At 42.4% G+C, this 19280-nt stretch overlaps 1 protein-coding gene across 1 annotated transcript in view; it reads right to left on the bottom strand.

The window, feature by feature from the left end:
* The window catches only part of LOC138960491 (voltage-dependent calcium channel gamma-5 subunit-like), a 40650-nt gene extending 33807 nt beyond the window's left edge, over positions 1-6843 (bottom strand). The window contains exons 1-3 of the mRNA XM_070332396.1: positions 6702-6843; positions 5142-5222; positions 4155-4247 (exon numbers count right to left, since the gene is read on the bottom strand). Of these exons, the coding sequence (XP_070188497.1) occupies positions 4155-4247; positions 5142-5222; positions 6702-6843 (316 nt within the window). The remainder of the gene's footprint in view (positions 1-4154; positions 4248-5141; positions 5223-6701) is intronic.
* Between the last annotated feature and the right edge of the window lie 12437 nt (positions 6844-19280).

The following is a 19280-nucleotide window of genomic DNA, read 5'->3' as shown; positions in this document are numbered from 1 at the left end:
AAAAATAATCGTGTGCTCGAAAATCAAGACTTATGATTTTATCGTCGCTACAGAAAATAAGAAAAATGTAAAGTAAAACATGATGCGTTGCAATAACATACTTTCTAGGGTTTTTTATTCTTAAAAAAAAGGGCTTTTTTCCCTCCTATTTTCAATCAATCAATCAATATGAGGCTTATATCGCGCGTATTCCGTGGGTACAGTTCTAAGCGCAGGGATTTATTTTTTTAAATTTTTTTATTTTATTTTATGAAATTTATATCGCGCACATATTCAAGGCGCAGGGATTTATTTATGCCGTGTGAGATGGAATTTTTTTTACACAATACATCACGCATTCACATCGGCCAGCAGATCGCAGCCATTTCGGCGCATATCCTACTTTTCACGGCCTATTATTCCAAGTCACACGGGTATTTTGGTGGACATTTTTATCTATGCCTATACAATTTTGCCAGGAAAGACCCTTTTGTCAATCGTGGGATCTTTAACGTGCACACCCCAATGTAGTGTACACGAAGGGACCTCGGTTTTTCATCTCATCCGAAAGACTAGCACTTGAACCCACCACCTAGGTTAGGAAAGGGGGGAGGAAATTGCTAACGCCCTGACCCAGGGTCGAACTCGCAACCTCTCGTTTCCGAGCGCAAGTGCGTTACCACTCGGCCACCCAGTCCTCAATTTAATCGTCTTTACATAAGTAAGAACAGTAAAAAAAAACCAAAAAAACTTTCCAATAACACACCTTTCTTGTTTTATGATTCTTACAAAAAAGAGTGCTCTTTCTTTTCCTATTTTTTTTAAAAAATTTGCCAAGCACATCATTGTGGGGCTTTTAATCAAAAAAAAATTCAAGCATCCGTCTACAACGTATCCTCATTCATCCTTCAACATTTACACAATACTGAAATATCTCAATGCTAATTCATATCCTAACATCACATTCAAATCAATAGGTCTACCATATCTATACTTACTGATACACATTTTTGAATTGAGCAAAATATGATTAATAATTTTGTTTATGGGGGTTTGCACTTCTGGAGAGTATCCAAACAATACATCTTTTTCTGTTAATATAATATTTTCTCCCGTATTAAAGAGTGCTCTTTCGTTTCCTATTGAATGACATTTACTTCAGCTTGCTCTCGCAAATTGGAATCAGTCCTCCTGCGCGGGAGCATTAATTGCAACGCAGAATCTTATGTTCTACTTTGGAAGCGATCGGAGGGCCCTTTCTCTCAGGCATTTTTTCTCAAACCAATGTAAAGTGCTGGACACTGAAAATGTTGACGGTGTGCGCGCTCATTTTCATTGTAAGAAATGCGTTTTTAGTCAAGAATTGACAGTGGTGTTGGGGGTTATTTGACCGCATTGACCCCAGGACAATTAATCTTAAGTGGACGACTCTTGCTGAACAAATCGATGTAACGTGGCTGAACAGTCCAGGGAGTACGGTGGATGAATGCATACTATGTATGTTCCCTAGTAGACAGGATTAGGAGAAAGAATGTCAGGCAGACATACAATCCAAGACACTGAGAGAGAGAGAGAGTGAGAGTGAGAGAGAGAGAGAGAGAGAGAGAGAGAGAGAGAGAGAGAGAGAGAGAGAGAGAGAGAGAGAGAGAGAGAGAGAGAGAGAGAGAGAGAGAGAGAGAGAGAGAGAGAGAGAGAGAGAGAGAGAGAGAGAGAGAGAGAGAGAGAGAGAGAGAGAGAGAGAGAGAGAGAGAGAGAACGCACGCAAACACGAATAATTCCAAATCCTTCAGCTCCAAACCATTCAAAACAGGAGACGTATACCACAGACACTCATATGCAAAGATTCAAAACAACAAAGAAACAAACAGTATATCACCTTACACCAAATTTGAAAAGGGCAAAGATTCTTTTGCTGACGGACGACAACAAAGACTTCAATATTTGTTGAGAACCTTACACCTACACGTTTCTCGATCAACACGCCGCATCACAAACCAATTCAAAGCCAAGTGCAGCAACAGGGGCGGATCAGTCGCTTTGTAAGGGGGGGGCACTTTGAATCGAAAGTGAATGTGATGGGCGCGAAGCGCCCGAATTTGCTAGGGGGGTCCGGGAGCATGCCCCCCCCCCCCCCCCCCGACATTTTTTTTGCCCAAAGAAGCAAAATGGTGCCATCTGGTGCCATTTGAACTTAGAAATGGTCATAGAATCAGCATAGAAAAATCTTTTTTTTTTCTTCTTTTTTTTTCGGAGGGGGGGGGGGGGGCACGTGCCCCCTGTGCCTCCCCCCCCTCGTCCGCCCCTGAGCAAAATGCACACCCAAAAATCGCCTTATTCTTGAGCTTACAACAATCTAATACAAACACAAGAGTAAATGATCGTTAACACGTAATCCTCCTTCACCCAAACATGGCATTACTGCAGGAAACATCGTAAGCTAACACTTCAGTTTAGAGCAAAGCATAATTCTATATGGACACTTTCCGAGAATCAAAAGCGTTGCTGCAAAATGTTGTTTGCCCTGTAAATTCAGCAGTTTGACACGGGTGTCATTTTGGAAATCAATTCAGCAAACCAATCCCACTTCGAAAAGGAACGAATCTAGACTTGATTTTCTGTATGTCAGTGTCCAAGTGTAACATAACAAAGCTTGAACAGATTCGTGTTAGTTTGCACGAGCGTTCACCCCGGGAAGGGATGTAAGCCTATATTTAAAGTATTGTAATACAGGGAAGGAGTGCCTACATTAAACAAACAAATGATAAAAAAGTAAACCCTCCTACACCAAAATAGCTTGACACAAGCAAACGGCGCAAGATATCCTAGAAAATGACATCTATTCTATATAATGCCTTGAGTATCTTTTTGATAACAAAAAAATCAGATATTGTGAAGAGAATGAGTAGAGATAGCTCAACTGATCTTCTTCTTCTTCTTCTGCGTTCGTGGGCTGAAACTCCCACGTACACTCGTGTGTGTTTTTTTTGCACGAGTGGAATTTTACGTGTATGACCGTTTTTTACCCCGCCATTTAGGCAGCCATACGCCGTTTTCGGAGGAAGCATGCTGGGTATTTTTCGTGTTTCTATAACCCACCGAACTCTGAAATGGATTACAGGATCTTTTTCGTGCGCACTTGGTCTTGTGCTTGCGTGTACACACGGGGGTGTTCGGACACCGAGGAGAGTCTGCACACAAAGTTGACTCTGAGAAATAAATCTCTCGCCGAACGTGGGGACGAACTCACGCTGACAGCGGCCAAATGGATACAAATCCAGCGCGCTACCGACTGAGCTACATCCCCGCCTTGCTCAACTGATCGATACAGGCTCCAGTAGAACATACACACTCGCAAACAAAGGACGCACGCACGCACGCACGCAGACATACAGACAGACAGACACACGCACGCACACACATTTGCATGCACACACTCTCGCACGCAGAAAAGCACACACATACGCAGCCAGACAGACAGACAGACGCACACATTCGCATGCACACGCACACTAAAGCACACACACACACATGCACACACACACACACACACACACACACACACACACACACACGCACGCGCACACACGCAGCCACTGCACGCACAATGTCACGTGGGTTTGTCTATCCCATTATTTCCAAAGGTGAGCAATTCTTCCACAACCCATAACAACTTGACGGAGGTATTTACGAACATCATCTGTTATCGCTCGCACTAAGTGTGGACATTATATTAGCCTCGTTAAGTAACTGGACTCAGTCACTGCGATAAGAGTTTTCTAAGTAGGCCAGTAATATTTCTCGCGTTAATGCAATCATTACCCATGGTAACAGATTCTGACTGAAATCGCCACCTTTACAGGATGACTTAAACGAAAAGACAGTTCACAGTCCTTGTTAAAGTGGGTCTGCGTTGTAACTTTCTCGCTGAATTTCTCTTTCGAGAGACCAACCTCTCAGTCTTTGTAGAGTATATCTATTTGATCCACACAACAGAACTGGTGTGCACGAGAAAGTTACCAACCGGCTGGGAGCCTGCAGTGGGGTTGCATTGGTTGAAATCACAAACAAACCTCAATTTCCATATATCCGACCCCGCGGCTGGCTTCCACCCGGTTGGTAACTTTATCGTGCACATTAGCCCTGGAGACACCGTCCAGGCAGACATCAAGACTCACCGACGATGGTAATGGAGGTCATGGTCATGTTTTCACCCCGACTGCCGCCTGCCTCGTAGCTGATCTCCATGCACGTCTTCGATAAATCCGGGACTGCAACACACGATATTTAAAATACAAAAACAATCAAAAACGAAACAAACTGAAACAACAACAACAACAACAACAACAACAACAACAACAACAACAACAACAACAACAGTAACCACAAATAAAATAAGAACGCCCCCTAAAACAAACACAAAACACACACGCCCGTCTGAAGTCAAGTAGGGGCTTATTGTCCGTCAGGTCTTAATTGCCTATATTGGACATGAATTGGTTTATACGATTCGAGTTTTTACGCCCTCACGGCTTTTGATGTATGCGTGTTTAGGTGGTATCAGCCATCTGCACTTATGGTAGAATGACCAAGATCTTTAACGTGCCATTGTGGTGACACGGGGGTGGGAGATGGATACCGTCTCTGGGTCTGCACAAAAAGTTGACCCGTGTCCGTCCCGGCCCGGATTCGAACCAGCGACCTTTCGATCACAAGTCCAGTGCTCTACCACCTGAGCTACCCGGGCCCCACACACGCCCAGTGACGGTAACTCAATAACAAGAAGAAATAGAAGTTAAGTTAACTACAGTACATTTTACAATAATGAACATGTCCAACAATCAAAAAGACATTTCAAGATGCATTATGATTTTCAAGCAATGATGGAATATTATAACAAAGAATTATATGTTTGTTTAAAAGAGAGAGAGAGAGAGAGAGAGAGAGAGAGAGAGAGAGAGAGAGAGAGAGAGAGAGAGAGAGAGAGAATGTGTGTGTGAGTGTGTGGTGTGTGTGCGTGAGTGGGTGGTGTGTGTGTGTGTATGTGTGTGTGCGTGTGTGAGTGTGTGGTGTGTGTGTGTGTGTGTGTGTGTGTGTGTGTGTGTGTGTGTGTGTGTGTGTGTGTGTGTGTGTGTTGATATTCGGTATGGAATGACCATACTCACAGTCTTCCATTTCCATGCAGACTCGCCACATGCCGGCCCACACACGTATCCACGAGTCGTTCATCTGCATGGGGCTGCCCTCTGCGAACAACAAGAACGAAAGTTTAATGGACAATTTTCGGAAATAAACCTATCGGGTTTGTATAGGTTGTATTAGAGTGAATACCCTTGCCAAATCCTCTGACAAGCATTGAAGGGGCCAATCACAAGCGAGGGGTGTGTCGGAAACATGTGGACATGAGTTCGTGTTTTCCACACACCCCTCGCTAGTGATTGGCCCCTCCAACCGATACAAACCCGACGGAGTTATTTTCGAAATTCGTCTATTCACCGTCACGGTAACGAGTGATAGACGAACTTCGGAAATAACTCTGTCGGTTTCCTATGGGTTGTGTAAGAGTGAATAGGCTTACTCTTGCTTTTAGTAAGGCAAGCTTACTACTCATGCTCAGTGTCCACGTGTTTCAGACTGACACACCCCTCGCTAGTGACTGACCTATAAAGTCACAACCGAAATTTTGATTCACTAAATTGAAGCGTATTTGTGACCCTCCACCACGGAATGAGTCGCATGTCACCTTTGCATGATTTTCATGTTTTTACATTTTCCTAAAGAGTTTTGTATGCTCTATCTAGTGGTGCAAACCGTTTTAGAAAAGAACGAAAACTGTTTGAGTTATAAGCCTGTCACTAAGGTGACCCTCACACTGTTACCAGACACTCCCCGGACTTATAATTTATTAAGTCAAGCGCAGAACCGCGCGAGGTGACATGCGACTCATTTCGTGGTGGAGGGTCACATTTACTCCTTCATCTCCCATATAAACCCGACAGAGTTATTTCCGAACATCGTCTTTTCGCCGTAAAAGTCTTTGGTAATTATCCAGGTGTGGGTAGCACTCGTACGTATAGGAACAAATTCCCAACAAAAATAACACATTGACAAAGATAAAAACCTGGAAGATTTATAACAAAAAGGGAAAGTCATCATTTACTTTAGTAAAGAAAAGTACATGTGAGTACTACAGCTCTCTCTCTTTGTCTCTCTCTCGCTATCGTTCTCTCTCTCCCTCACACACACACACACACACACACACACACACACACACACACACACACACACACACACACACACACACACACACACACACACACACATTCACTAACAGTCAGAATCATAATCTCAATCATGCGAAGCCTTAACTCAAAATAATATTTCAACACCAGCACCAAAAAAAAAAAAAAAAAAAAAAAAAACAAACAAGAAGATGAAATACATTTTCTAGATAACTGCATAGAAAACAACCAATTACGAAAATCTTTCATGAGTGAAATTAATCGACCAATATATTCATATGATATACCATATTTTTGCAAGTAGACAATGTACAAACTAAATTGGGAGATATTGTATATAATTGCTTCCAAAAAAAAACCAACAATGAAATCAGTTTGGTAATTTATCTTCTCGTGTTTTATAAACTCTACGTTTCATGACAATAAAGTTTATTCGTATTCGTAAAAAAAACAAAAAAACAAAAACACCAGCACTATTCGCACCTGTTGAGGGGAGGGTTGGGATAGGCAGTTTCTCGCGCGTGTGCAGCCAAGAATCCGTGGAGACGGCTAGCGACAGGACGGCCACAGAGGCAGAGGCGATGGCGAAGGAACAGAAGGTCAGACGATAGGTGCTGCATTCCATGTTGTCGCACATGGCACTGGGTTAACCTCCCTGGCTTGCAACAGAAAAGTGACATGGTAAGTGTAACCGGTAGAAATACCCCCCCCCCCCCCCCCCCCGCCCCCTCCTTTATTGTTGTTGCTTCAAACGATAGAAAACACGGTATCTGAATGTTATGTTTTTGCACATGGGGCTGGGTTAACTTCCCTGGCTTGAAACAGAAAAGTGACATTTTCAGTAATAGGTAGAAATACCTGTCCCCCGCCCTCCTCTCCCCCCCCCCTCCCCCATCTTTTTTTTTCTGCCTGCGTGAAACAATAGAAAATACGGTACGGGTAAAGATACGAGACGAAAGGTGCTGCATTCCATTATGTCGCACATGGCACTGGACTAACCTCCCCGGCTTTGAACATAACATTGAAATTGCAAGTTTAGAATTGACCCCCATTGCTTAAAACGATAGAATATACGTTATTTGCGTGTTTGACCAAAATATGACATTTTACACAGATCGAGACAGTCTATCGCGGTCTCGGAGAACAATGACTGTCTCGATCTGTGTAAAATGTCATATTTTGGTCAAAAACGCAAATAACATTTATGTATCGATCGAATTCCTTTCAGGTACTATGACTTTGTTGTTGTTTTGACGATTGAACGAGCCCGGGCACACACACATGCAATCAAACACACAAGCTTCAGATTTGGGCGTTTCAGGTTGACCGAAACTTCAAAGGAACTACAAAACACACGTCATGTACTGACTTTGTTGTTGTTTTGACATTGAACGGCACACACACATGTAATCAAACACATGACGTGTGTTTTGTAGTTCCTTTAAAGTTTCGGTCAACCTGAAACGCCCAATTATAAAGTTTTGTAGGCCTCTGACGTCACATGACTCAAAGAAGGGAAATCCAATCTCCAAACGATAGAAAACACGTTACTGGTGAAGAAAGACATTAAAGACAAAAAACAAAATGTGCAAGGAAGTTGCAATGGAGCAGACCTTCATATTATCAAAATAAATGCATTGTTGATACGGGATGTGAAGCGCACACAAGGTCTGACAATAAAAAAAGGTACAGGTATCAATTTTCATAACCATATTTGATTGTAGGGGAGCAAGATATTAGAGATATCAACTTTTCCAGGGCCAGCTTTATGAGGGCGCTGCCCACCTCCTCTCCCTCGAAGCCTTTCTTTCTTTCTTTATTTGGTGTTTAACGTCGTTTTCAACCACGAAGGTTATATCGCGACGGGGAAAGGGGGGAGATGGGATAGAGCCACTTGTCAATTGTTTCTTGCTCACAAAAGCACTAATCAAAAATTTGCTCCAGGGGCTTGCAACGTAGTACAATATATTACCTTACTGGGAGAATGCAAGTTTCCAGTACAAAGGACTTAACATTTCTTACATACTGCTTGACTAAAATCTTTACAAAAATTGACTATATTCTATACAAGAAACACTTAACAAGGGTAAAAGGAGAAACAGAATCCGTTAATCGCCTCTTACGACATGCTGGGGAGCATTGGGTAAATTCTTCCCCCTAACCCGCGGGGGGTCTCGAAGCCTTTGCCTTCCCTCGGCCTCAATAGGGTCAGGTACCTATTTCCAGAATGGTGGGCTGGAGACCACTCGGAATAATCGTAGTGGGGGTCGATCCCCGACCGTCAGCGTTAGAGGCTAAGATTCTAACCACTATGCCACTCCGGCTCTCTCCCTCTCACAATGACATGTACCTAACAACAAAGTTAAAGCAGAAAAGGAGAGGGGTTGGCATTCTGCACCATATTCTCCATTGGACGCATGATACAAGTAATCAAGTCTACGTGGCCAACAATATATCTTTCAGCAATTGTCAAACCCAAAACCACTCTATCAAATACACTTTATTTTTTTCCGTATCCAGTGACAGGAGGAGAAAAGATTGCAAAATTGGCGCACAAGTCCTTGAGTTTAGCCGAAAAACAGCCCACTTGTTGCCCCGAACACTTTTTCATCTGTCTCCATATTCATGAGCTTCGATTGTTTGGAAGTGTGTGAGTGGGTTGGGCAACTGTGCACTGGATCTTCACCCCTGCACCGTCTGATCCATGATGTCCAAAAGGTAACACCCTGTCAGATCTGCTGCGGCAGATTTTTAAGCCATTGGCTGCGGCAGATTAAAGCCCCACCGAGACGCTTCGGACGTAAGTGTCTCCACACATTTGCTTATCGCCAGCACGTTTTCAGTTGTGGTATTCGTTCCTAGAATAAATATCTGCACATTAAAGAATGTGAGGTTTATCAAAGGTCACCAACTAGAGGCTTACCGAAATTGAAATTCTGCAAAATTCTGGATAACCTTTGACGATTGATAAATGTATTACGCAAGAGGAACGCAATCTACTTTCCCCCTCTAAAACAAGCAAACAAACAAATAACAAGTCGCGTAAGGCGAAAATACAATATTTAGTCAAGTAGCTGTCGAACTCACAGAATGAAACTGAACGCAATGCCATTTTTCAGCAAGACCGTATACTCGTAGCATCGTCAGTCCACCGCTCATGGCAAAGGCAGTGAAATTGACAAGAAGAGCGGGGTAGTAGTTGCGCTAAGGCCCCCCCAAAAAAATAGGTCTGTTTACGGTAACATAGGCCAAAAAAATAGGGTCGGTAGGTCGGGATTTTTTTTTTTTTTTTTTTTTTTTTTTTTTTCCAAAATACCATATTTTTACGTTATTTTGCCAAAAAAAACAAGATTTTTTTTTTTTCCCCAAATGCCAAAAAAAAGTCTAGGGTCGCGCGAAAAAACTAGGGTCGGTCGGGTTACCGTAAACAGACCTATTTTTTTTTTGGCCTAAGAAGGATAGCACGCTTTTCTGTACCTCTCTTTGTTTTAACTTTCTGAGCGTGTTTTTAATCCAAACATATCATATATATCTATATGTTTTTGGAATCAGGAACCGACAAGGAATAAGCTGAAAGTGTTTGTAAATTGATTTGGACAATTTAATTTTGATAATAATTTTTATATATTTAATTTTCAGAGCTTGTTTTTAATCGGAATATAACATATTTATATGTTTTTGGAATCAGCAAATGATGGAAAATAAGATGAACGTAAATTTGGATCGTTTTAAAATTTTTTTTTTTTTTTTTACAATTTTCAGATTTTTAATGACCAAAGTCATTAATTAATTTTTAAGCCACCAAGCTGAAATGCAATACCGAAGTCCGGGCTTCGTCGAAGATTACTTGACCAAAATTTCAACCAATTTGGTTGAAAAATGAGGGCGTGACAGTGCCGCCTCAACTTTCACGAAAAGCCGGATATGACGTCATCAAAGACATTTATCAAAAAAATGAAAAAAAACGTTCGGGGATATCATACCCAGGAACTCTCATGTCAAATTTCATAAAGATCGGTCCAGTAGTTTGGTCTGAATCGCTCTACACGCACGCACACACGCACGCACGCACACACATACACCACGACCCTCGTTTCGATTCCCCCTCGATGTTAAAATATTTAGTCAAAACTTGACTAAATATAAAAAGCTGAAATATTACATAAAATAAATGATAGTTACAATATGACTCAAACGTCTTTTTCTAGGACAACTAATGGACTTTGCAAACTTTAAGAGGAGAACTACACTTTGAAAATATCATCGAGGACATATTTGGCCTACGGAGAGTAGGCAAACAAACCTACATGCGTTTGCGAGGTTTCTTTTGCTGTGGACCAAAACATCACGCGCAGCAGTGCACGTCAAAAAACAAACAAACACGGTAATATTCATTGAAATAAAAGCCCAAATGAAATGTATATTAGCATAAAACTCAAGAGTGTTTAATGTAAAACAAAAGTTGTAACCCAGCAACTGCGTTCTAAATTCGCCGCTCTCTGGGACGAAAACGAAGGACGGGCAAGAAAACAATGACAGTGCATTGAAAAATAACAGTCTGCAAAATAACCCAAGCACAAACCGTTGAATAACTAAACGTTACAACACTAATTTTAAAGCATGTCTGCTGTGTGAAAGGGCATAATTACAAAGTCTAAACCAAACTGTGTAGCTTATACGACGATTGTAGACCGTTATTTTTTGCACTGAATATCCCTTTCAGTTTGACTCTGTGTGTTCGATTCAGTGACAGCGACTTCGCCAGACATACTGACGACTGAAACCCGCTGGGATCGAAATGAGCGGCTCACTGCGCAGACTCCTTTACGTCCTTCCGGTACTTTGCACGTGACATAAAAAAGAAATGAAACACTACGTGGATGTCGCTTAGCAATCTTCCTCGTCACCATTGTCTTCCCTTGAGATTTTTGTTTTCTTTCTTTCAGAAACAGTGAGCTTCCCGACTCACCGATATAAATCAGTAACAGTGCCATTACCAATGGCCTTGACCCGATCGTAGGAAACGATAGTGTAACTTTTCTTTCTTTGTCATTTTGTTTTTCCCACTCCCCTTCGTTGAAGATACCGTCATTTCCTCGCTACTTATAACACCGCAGCTTCGTCCAGGCGTGCACATGCGTCAAGGGCATCCTTTCAACTGGAGACATATATAATAGTACTGGGCAGTGGAAGGTTTTGTTCGTGACACGCAACAGCTATTGACTTACGGCGCTGAGTGTGTGAGTGCACGTGTGTGTGTGTGTGTGTGTGTGTGTGTGTGTGTGTGTGTGTGTGCGTGGGTGTGTGTGTGTGTGAGTGTGTGCGTGTGTGTGTGTGTGTGTGTGTGTGTAAGTGTGTATGTGCGCTTGTGTGAGATTGGGTGTGTGTCAAAATGTGTTGTGCAATATGGCATGAAAATCTTTTAAAATTTGTTGTGAACAATTACAGCTTTGTATTCCATGTTTATTATCTTTTTATGAAGTGATTATTGTAAAATAGTCTTATTTTTCTTATTTGTTCGACCCTCTTAGGATTATGGAGTTTTATGCACTGCCTTTTATAGTTAACTAAACTTTTGTATTTGAAATAGCCCATTGCAGTTGGTGTAGGCCTTTAGCTTATTTAAATCGCTTGTCCAGTATTTAATTTAATTCTCTATTTTTGTATGAACTCAAATGTTTAGTGTTCTAAGTATGTCTTGCTAAGCTAAGTTCTATTTAATCAAATACTGACGTCCAAAAGAAACGCGAAAAATATTATTTATTTTACAAATAATTTTTTTTCTGTATTAACAAAAGTTGTGTTATTTTTGGCAGCCAGTATATCAAGACCGATGTCTGAGGAAGGTGAATTGTGAATTTTACCGCATCAGCGCACTTGCAATCCACGTAAAGCCCGAGTTAGCTGAGCCATTTTTCTTGTGCAGTTCAGCTGCACGTGCAAGAAAAGCACAAAAGCTGATCAGTGAGTGGTGTTCCCTGTCACTAGAGGATAAAAATGGCACAAAGTTACAGGTTTCATCAGTCCCTCATTCGACGCTATCACCATGCCAAGACTCACTTCTGCTGAACGCGAGAGAGCCATTGGACGTCTGGAGGCTGGGGACACGCCGGAAGCCGTGGCTGCGACTTTCCAATGTCACATATCCACCATTTATCGTCTCCTGCAGCGGTTTGTGATAACTGGCTCTACTGCTGATGTCGAGCGAAGCGGCAGACCCCGAGTGACGACGCCAAGGCAAGATCGGCACATTTTCCGCAGCCATGTTGCACATCCCTTCAGAACAGCTGCAGAAACAGCCAGAACTGTTATAGGGACACACCAGGCACCCATTTCTAGGCAAACGGCCAGCCGGCGACTGCGCTTCAGGGGGCTGAGGAACTGCCGTCCAGCCAGGGGACCCATCCTGATCGTGCGCCATAGACAGGCACGCCTGCATTGGGCGCAAGGCTTCCTCAATTGGAACAATGTTCGCTGGCAGAACGTGCTTTTCAGCGATGAAAACCGTTTCTGCATTGACCATGCCGACGGGCGTGTTCGGGTATGAAGAAGAAGTGGTTACTGCTATGCTGACAACTGTGTCGTGGAGAACAACGCCTGGGGTGGGCCCAGCCTCATGTTGTGGGGCACCATCGGCCAGAACCAGGTGCTAGGTCCCGTCATCTTCCAAGGCCTGGGTCCTGGACCCGGCAACGGCGTAACAGCGCAGCGCTATATGGACCAGGTGGTGCACCCTCATGTGCTGCCCTTTTTTCAAGCCCATGCAAACTGGGTTTTCCAGCACGACAACGCACGCCCCCACACCGCCAGGGCCACTCAGGATCTCCTGCCTCAGGCATCCAGGTGATGCCTTGGCCAGCGTTATCTCCTGACATGAACCCTATTGAGCAATGTTGGGACTTGCTCCAGACACAGCTCAACAGGGTGGTCCCAAGGCCCACAACTGTCGCTGATCTTGATCGGGGCGTCCGGCAAGCCTGGACCAACATTCCCAGGCAAGCCAGCAACACGTTGGTCCGCTCAATGCACCGCCGATGCCAGGCCGTCATCGATGCTAATGGGGGCCACACACGCTATTGACTGTTCTGTTAAGGCACTAATAACGCATCGTCTCCGCAACCTTACTGTGTTATGGACCATAAGTCAGTGTTCTACTCTACCAAAAATTGGACATTAATAATGAAATTTGAATTTTTGTACGATTTTTTTATTAGGCAATAAGTGACACTGGACACTGTTTTTCGCGTTTCTTTTGGACGTCAGTATATGTTTGCGTGTGCTTATACTTAGTGATATTGTAAAGCGCATAGTGCTTTTAGTTATGCGCTATAGAAATCTCCTTAATAATGATAATAACAATAATAATTTGTATTACCTGTTTAATCGAAAACCACCTCGAGGTGATCGATCTACTAATAATAGTGTCCATCAACGGTTGGCACAACAATGCACTTTCAGTTCCCCTCGAAATTATGCAGATACTTTTATGTTCAAATATGGTCCGTGCAAAAGTGTTACTTCGACAACAGTATGACGCGAATACTCAGATGAATACCCAACCATAAAGGGGAAAATGCATGACAACTTCAGGTAAACGTTTTACAATTTTTTTTTTTAATGTTCTTAAGAAAATGACGGAAAAGAGGGAATACAGTGGTCGCCGCTTAATAAAGCCACTTCTGGACCGACGAAAAATGGCTTTAATAAGCGGTGGATTTATTAACCGGCGGTCCAGGAATACGTCATTTTCGAAAAAAAAAATCTTCTCTTTTGTTTACGTCACTCAGTCACTTTCTTTCGTCATTTACACTTGTTTGAATCTAAACAAACCTTCACGAAGGATGTTGAACTTTTGGTTTAATTATGTACATGTACGTGTACTTTGATCACTTCGGTACATCAATAATTTCACTGTCACCGTCACGAATCATTACTCGGCAGAGAACGATTTTATGAGTGTTTGTTTGTTGATCGTCTTCCACATCAGAACAAGATAATGAGAGTTTTAGTCACAAACTACGTGATTTCTCTGAGAAAACTGGCTTTAATAAGCGGCGGGTTGGGTTTATTAACCGGCGTTTTCTAATACATAAGATATAGGCTCCGCTTGATTGGAATCCGGGCGATCGCCCGGGTGCGCCCGGGTGAAGTATTTTCAATCAAGTACAATCGGGTCATCAACCGGCTTAAGCCGGCGGGCTAGCCCGCCTCGCCCGACCAAAACACATCGGCTGATGCGAGATCAAAATGGCCGCCACGGGTGGAAAGTAAGTGAATCTTTTACTTCTGAAGAGAAAGTTGTACCTTCAGGCCGTGTTCACGCTTCTGTGCTTAATTATTGGGTTGAATCTAAGTACTCGTGATTGTTTAAAGTGTGTTTTGGGGCTTAGATAGGATTCATTGAAGTAATTTCAAGTGAAGTTGAATGTGAATCGATGACGATTCCATGCAGATGACTTGTCAAATGACAAGATCACAAGATTCGAGGCTTTTGACCAGTCAGCCAGTCCCTTCAATCGGTCAATATCTTGCAAACCATTTCAACCGGAGATCAAACATAATTATGTGTGACTTCCAATATATATGTGTGACTTCCAAGCATTCACACTCCATATTGTAGGCGTACTCCGCATCACTATCATCACTGAAGAACAACTCGTCCAACAGCAACAAATTGGCAGCCATGTTTATGGCCCGATTGCGCTTGATTGGTACTTTAGATCAAATCGCCCGCGTCACGTGGCGGGCGATCGCCTGGTCGCCCGCTTTGAATCCCAATCAAGCGGAGCCATTGTGATAAATCCGGACCGTCTGAAATCGGCTTTTATAAGCGGCTGGCTCTATTAACCGCGGTTTTATTAAGCGGCGTCCACTGTACTTCCAATCGGCTTTACTTTTTGTGTTGGCCAAAGCAGCGCAATTGCACCCACCCCAATCTACGTAAAAGGTTCAGAAATGGCTCAAATTAAGTCAGGTTAGCAAATTTCCATAAAACGACTGGAAGGCTAAGTTCAAACTTGTCATTTTGTACGAAACCAATGAAGGCCAATAAGCTTTGACAATGCCCATGTTAGGTAACGTTCCCGTCTGCTTTTCTGGAAAGTTTGTCCAGACATTTGTTGTTATATTGCCTATATTTGTCCTCATAAAAAGACACTTACCCCATGCGCTTGCCGTATTTGCTGAGCAATTACTCTTACTTTGAATGTACACGCGACAAAGAATGAAATGAACAACGAAAGAATAAACAAACACAAAACAAATCAAAACAATTATGCAGATGCTTTTATGTTCTAATATAAAATTAAAATAAAATCTCTCTCTCTCTCTCTCTCTCTCTCTCTCTCTCTCTCTCTCTCTCTCTCTCTCTCTCTCTCTCTCTCTCTCTCTCTCTCTCTCTCTCTCTCTTTCAACTGCAGGCCCTTCAAGCGTTATTATTCTGATTTGTTTCTTTTTGGTTTCATTTTTCATTGCTCATTTTTTTTTTGATTTTTGATTTATCTCCCTTTCCCCCTTCTTTTGCACTTGGAGGACATCATCGCCATCTTCTCTGATAAGTCGTTTTCATATTTGTATTGTTGTTTTCATTTTTTTTTTAACCTGTTGAAGACCTTTAGGTCGAAACGTTGTTCATTGTCATTTGTTTGTATATTTCGTTGCGAGTCCGGTATATTAGGTATTACTCTTAAATCAAAACAAAACAAAACACAAAGAAACAAACACCATCAACACACACACACACACACACACACACACACACACACACACACACACACACACACACACACACACACACACACACACACACACACACACACACACACTTACACCAAAAGAAAACAATTTAAAAAAAAACCACTTACCGGTCGATTCTGCCAGGCCGCTTGGGAAACTAGAAGTTGTAATCAGACAGGCATCACCCCATGTCGATGAGGGAAGACACACAAAACGAAAGCAAAACAGTTGACGCCGTCACTCCAGCCTGACACCAACCACCACTCAAAGACAAACTTCAGCGCGAACACTGGATCGTCACCAAGACAAAAAGGGACGTAACTCCGTTCCTTTCCAGCGTGTGTGAAGCTTTCTCAGCCAACGCATGTGCTGATCTTTCTCGGGATAAATCTTCCAGTAAGACTCCAATTTTTTAGCACTTCATTGGACCACCGCCGCCACTACCACCGTCACAGGCCTGGGTTACAGTCGTCTGCTACGCTGAGATCTCCCTTTGCCGATCGAAGACATCGGGGATCTGAAGCGCCGTCTCGGAAGGGCCTCCGCAACGGGCGAAGTATATTCTGGAACATAGCAATTTATCTAAATTAAGGCCGGATTTGGCAGCGACGATACAAGTGGTGCTCGTACTCACTGTCAGATTACTGCGTCATCGGTTTACTTCATGCGAGCTTCCTCTATTGAATACTCTTGAAGAACTTTTCGCTCCCTTTTCTTTTCCTTTTTTTTTGTGCATTTTCTTTTCTTTCTTTTTTCTCTGTCTCACTTCTATTCTTTCTGTTTCTGTTTTCTTCATTTTCTTTTCTTTCTTTCTTTCTTTTTTTCTGTCCCCCTTTCTTACTCTCGTTTCTACTTTTTTTTCCTTTCGTCTTCTCTTCCGTGTTGTATGTGGATGTTCATGCTTTTCATCACGGTCCCGGGCGGATGCAATGCAATCTCTACAGCGGATTCTGCGGGCAACTGGTCTAACTTTCTGGGCTCTGGGAAACAAATCGATGTTTGATACACAGAAGCCAGTCCCCGGAGGATATGGCAATGGGAAGATTTGTATTTACAGGGCTCAAGAACACTGCTCAATTTAAGATCTGCTCGCTTACAACCCATGCCTTGGAACGGGAGCATAACGTTTTAGCTTTTCTTAAAATGCAGATTTGTCTCTTGGACTTGTCTACACATTGCCGAAATGACGATTCAAGTGTCGGTAATGTTTGGCCGTATCACCATTCCTCCAACTATAAACTGAGAATGAAAATAACATTTAATGGGTTCCTAATAGCCAAAAAAGTTGAAGAGACACGAAAACCCCAACCGCCAACCCAACCAATCCTCCACCCGTTCTGCGGAAATGACGACAACATGGCGATTTAAAATACGTTCTGTCGTTTCGGCGACTACCAAAGCCAACAAGATCTGTGAGATACCTTCATTTCCATGTAAACCATATCTTGTATGTCAACATGTGTTCGGGGTTTTATGTTGAATAAGAGCTTCTTTCCACTTCTACACAGACGAACAATCCGAATCGATGATAAAAGTGTCGGCAGTTTTGGGCAGTTTCATGCAACCCTTGATGTCCTCAATCCTGCAAGCATACATTGAGAAAGAAAAAAGCTTCTCTCGGAGTACAGTGGAAAGCTTTTGCTGAATTTATTTCGAAACTGACACTTGTGGTATGATGCTGGGGTATTAATGAAGTTAACATTTGTGACTCTCCACGACGAAATGAGTCGCATGTCACCTCGCGCGGTTCTGCGCTAGGCTTAATATAAGTCCTGGGGTGTCTGGTAACAGTGTGAGGGTCACTTTAGTCACAGGCTTATAACTCAAACAGTTTTCGCTCTTTTCTAAAACGGGTTTCACCACTAGATAGAGCATTAAAAACTCTTTAAGAAAATGTAAAAATATGAAAATCATGCAAAGGTGACATGCGACTCATTCCGTGGTGGAAGGTCACATTTTACACTGTGTATTGGAAGTAGTTAGACATTAGATTTCCTGTGAAGGTAACTCCTTCTCGTGAAAACAATTCGGCTATCCATCTCAGATTTGGCTGCTCGGTAAGACCATCCCTAGACTTGGACAAATACAACAAATCAACACCCTAACTGCTTGTGTTGAGTTGGAATTATTTTAATGAATAAATTCCTAACAAAATAAATCAATCACAAATGCCTCACTGTGTATTATTTTCATTTTTGTGATAAATGTCTTTGATGACGTCATATCCGGCTTTTCGTGAAAGTTGAGGCGGCACTGTCACGCTCTCATTTTTCAACCAAATTAGTTGAAATTTTGGTCAAGTAATCTTCGACGAAGCCCGGACTTTGGTATTGCATTTCAGCTTGGAGGCTTAAAAATTAATTAATGAGTTTGCTCATAAAAGTTGTCATTAAAATCGATTTTTCGCAAACAGATTTAAAATTGATTGCATCGTATTCTTCATCACATTCTGAATCTAAAAATATATACATATGTCATGTGTACTCTTAAAATGTGATCACAATTAACGAAAATAGATTAATTAGTCTTACGATTAAAATTTACGAAATCGATCCAAAAATGATGTCATCTTATTCTTTATCATTTCCTGATTCCAAAAACATATAGATATCATAGGTTGCATTCAAAACAAGCTCAGAGAGTTAACAAGAATACAGAAAAGCGCGCTTTCCTGTTTAGCACAATACGCTACCGCGCTAATCTGGCGTGTCAATATCACTACGTTTTGCACGTGGGAGGTGAGCGATTTCCTTCACGCGGGGATCAATTGACGAAGCTGTATTCTTTCTTTCTTTATTTATTTGGTGTTTAACGTCGTTTTCAACCACGAAGGTTATATCGCGACGGCGAAGCTGTATTGTCTTGGTGAAAAAAATACAGTGCGTTCAGTTTCATCCCGTGAGTTCGACAGCTTGACTAAATGTAGTAATTTCGCCTTACGCGACTTGTTTAACTTTATTTGCCATGTGCTGGATTTTGACGGCGATACGCCCCGATTTCACAACTCTTTTTTTTTTTGATCGGAGGGATCGGCATGGTCGTCGTAAGGACGTAGAGCTGTGTGACGGGGGCCTGACACGCGAAGGAAAGTATCTGGGGTATGTTTGCCTGCAATTAAAAACTAGAAGCGAGTGTCTTTTGCATTTTAGATTCGTCCGCAAATAAGACTTTCTTGAAGCTGTCCTTAAATGAGCACAAAGTCGACTTCGCCAAAACTTCGCGAAGCTTTTTTGTGAAGTAGACCTCGCAAAGTGGACGTTGTCCAATTAAATGACAGATTCCGAAATGTTGTTCTGGCAATGCACAAGCCAGTCTTTGCTTCGGAAT

The sequence above is a fragment of the Littorina saxatilis genome, linkage group LG2 (genome assembly GCF_037325665.1).
Source record: "Littorina saxatilis isolate snail1 linkage group LG2, US_GU_Lsax_2.0, whole genome shotgun sequence".
Classification (NCBI taxonomy): Eukaryota; Metazoa; Mollusca; class Gastropoda; order Littorinimorpha; family Littorinidae; genus Littorina; species Littorina saxatilis.
This window is presented reverse-complemented; position numbering and strand designations above follow the sequence as displayed.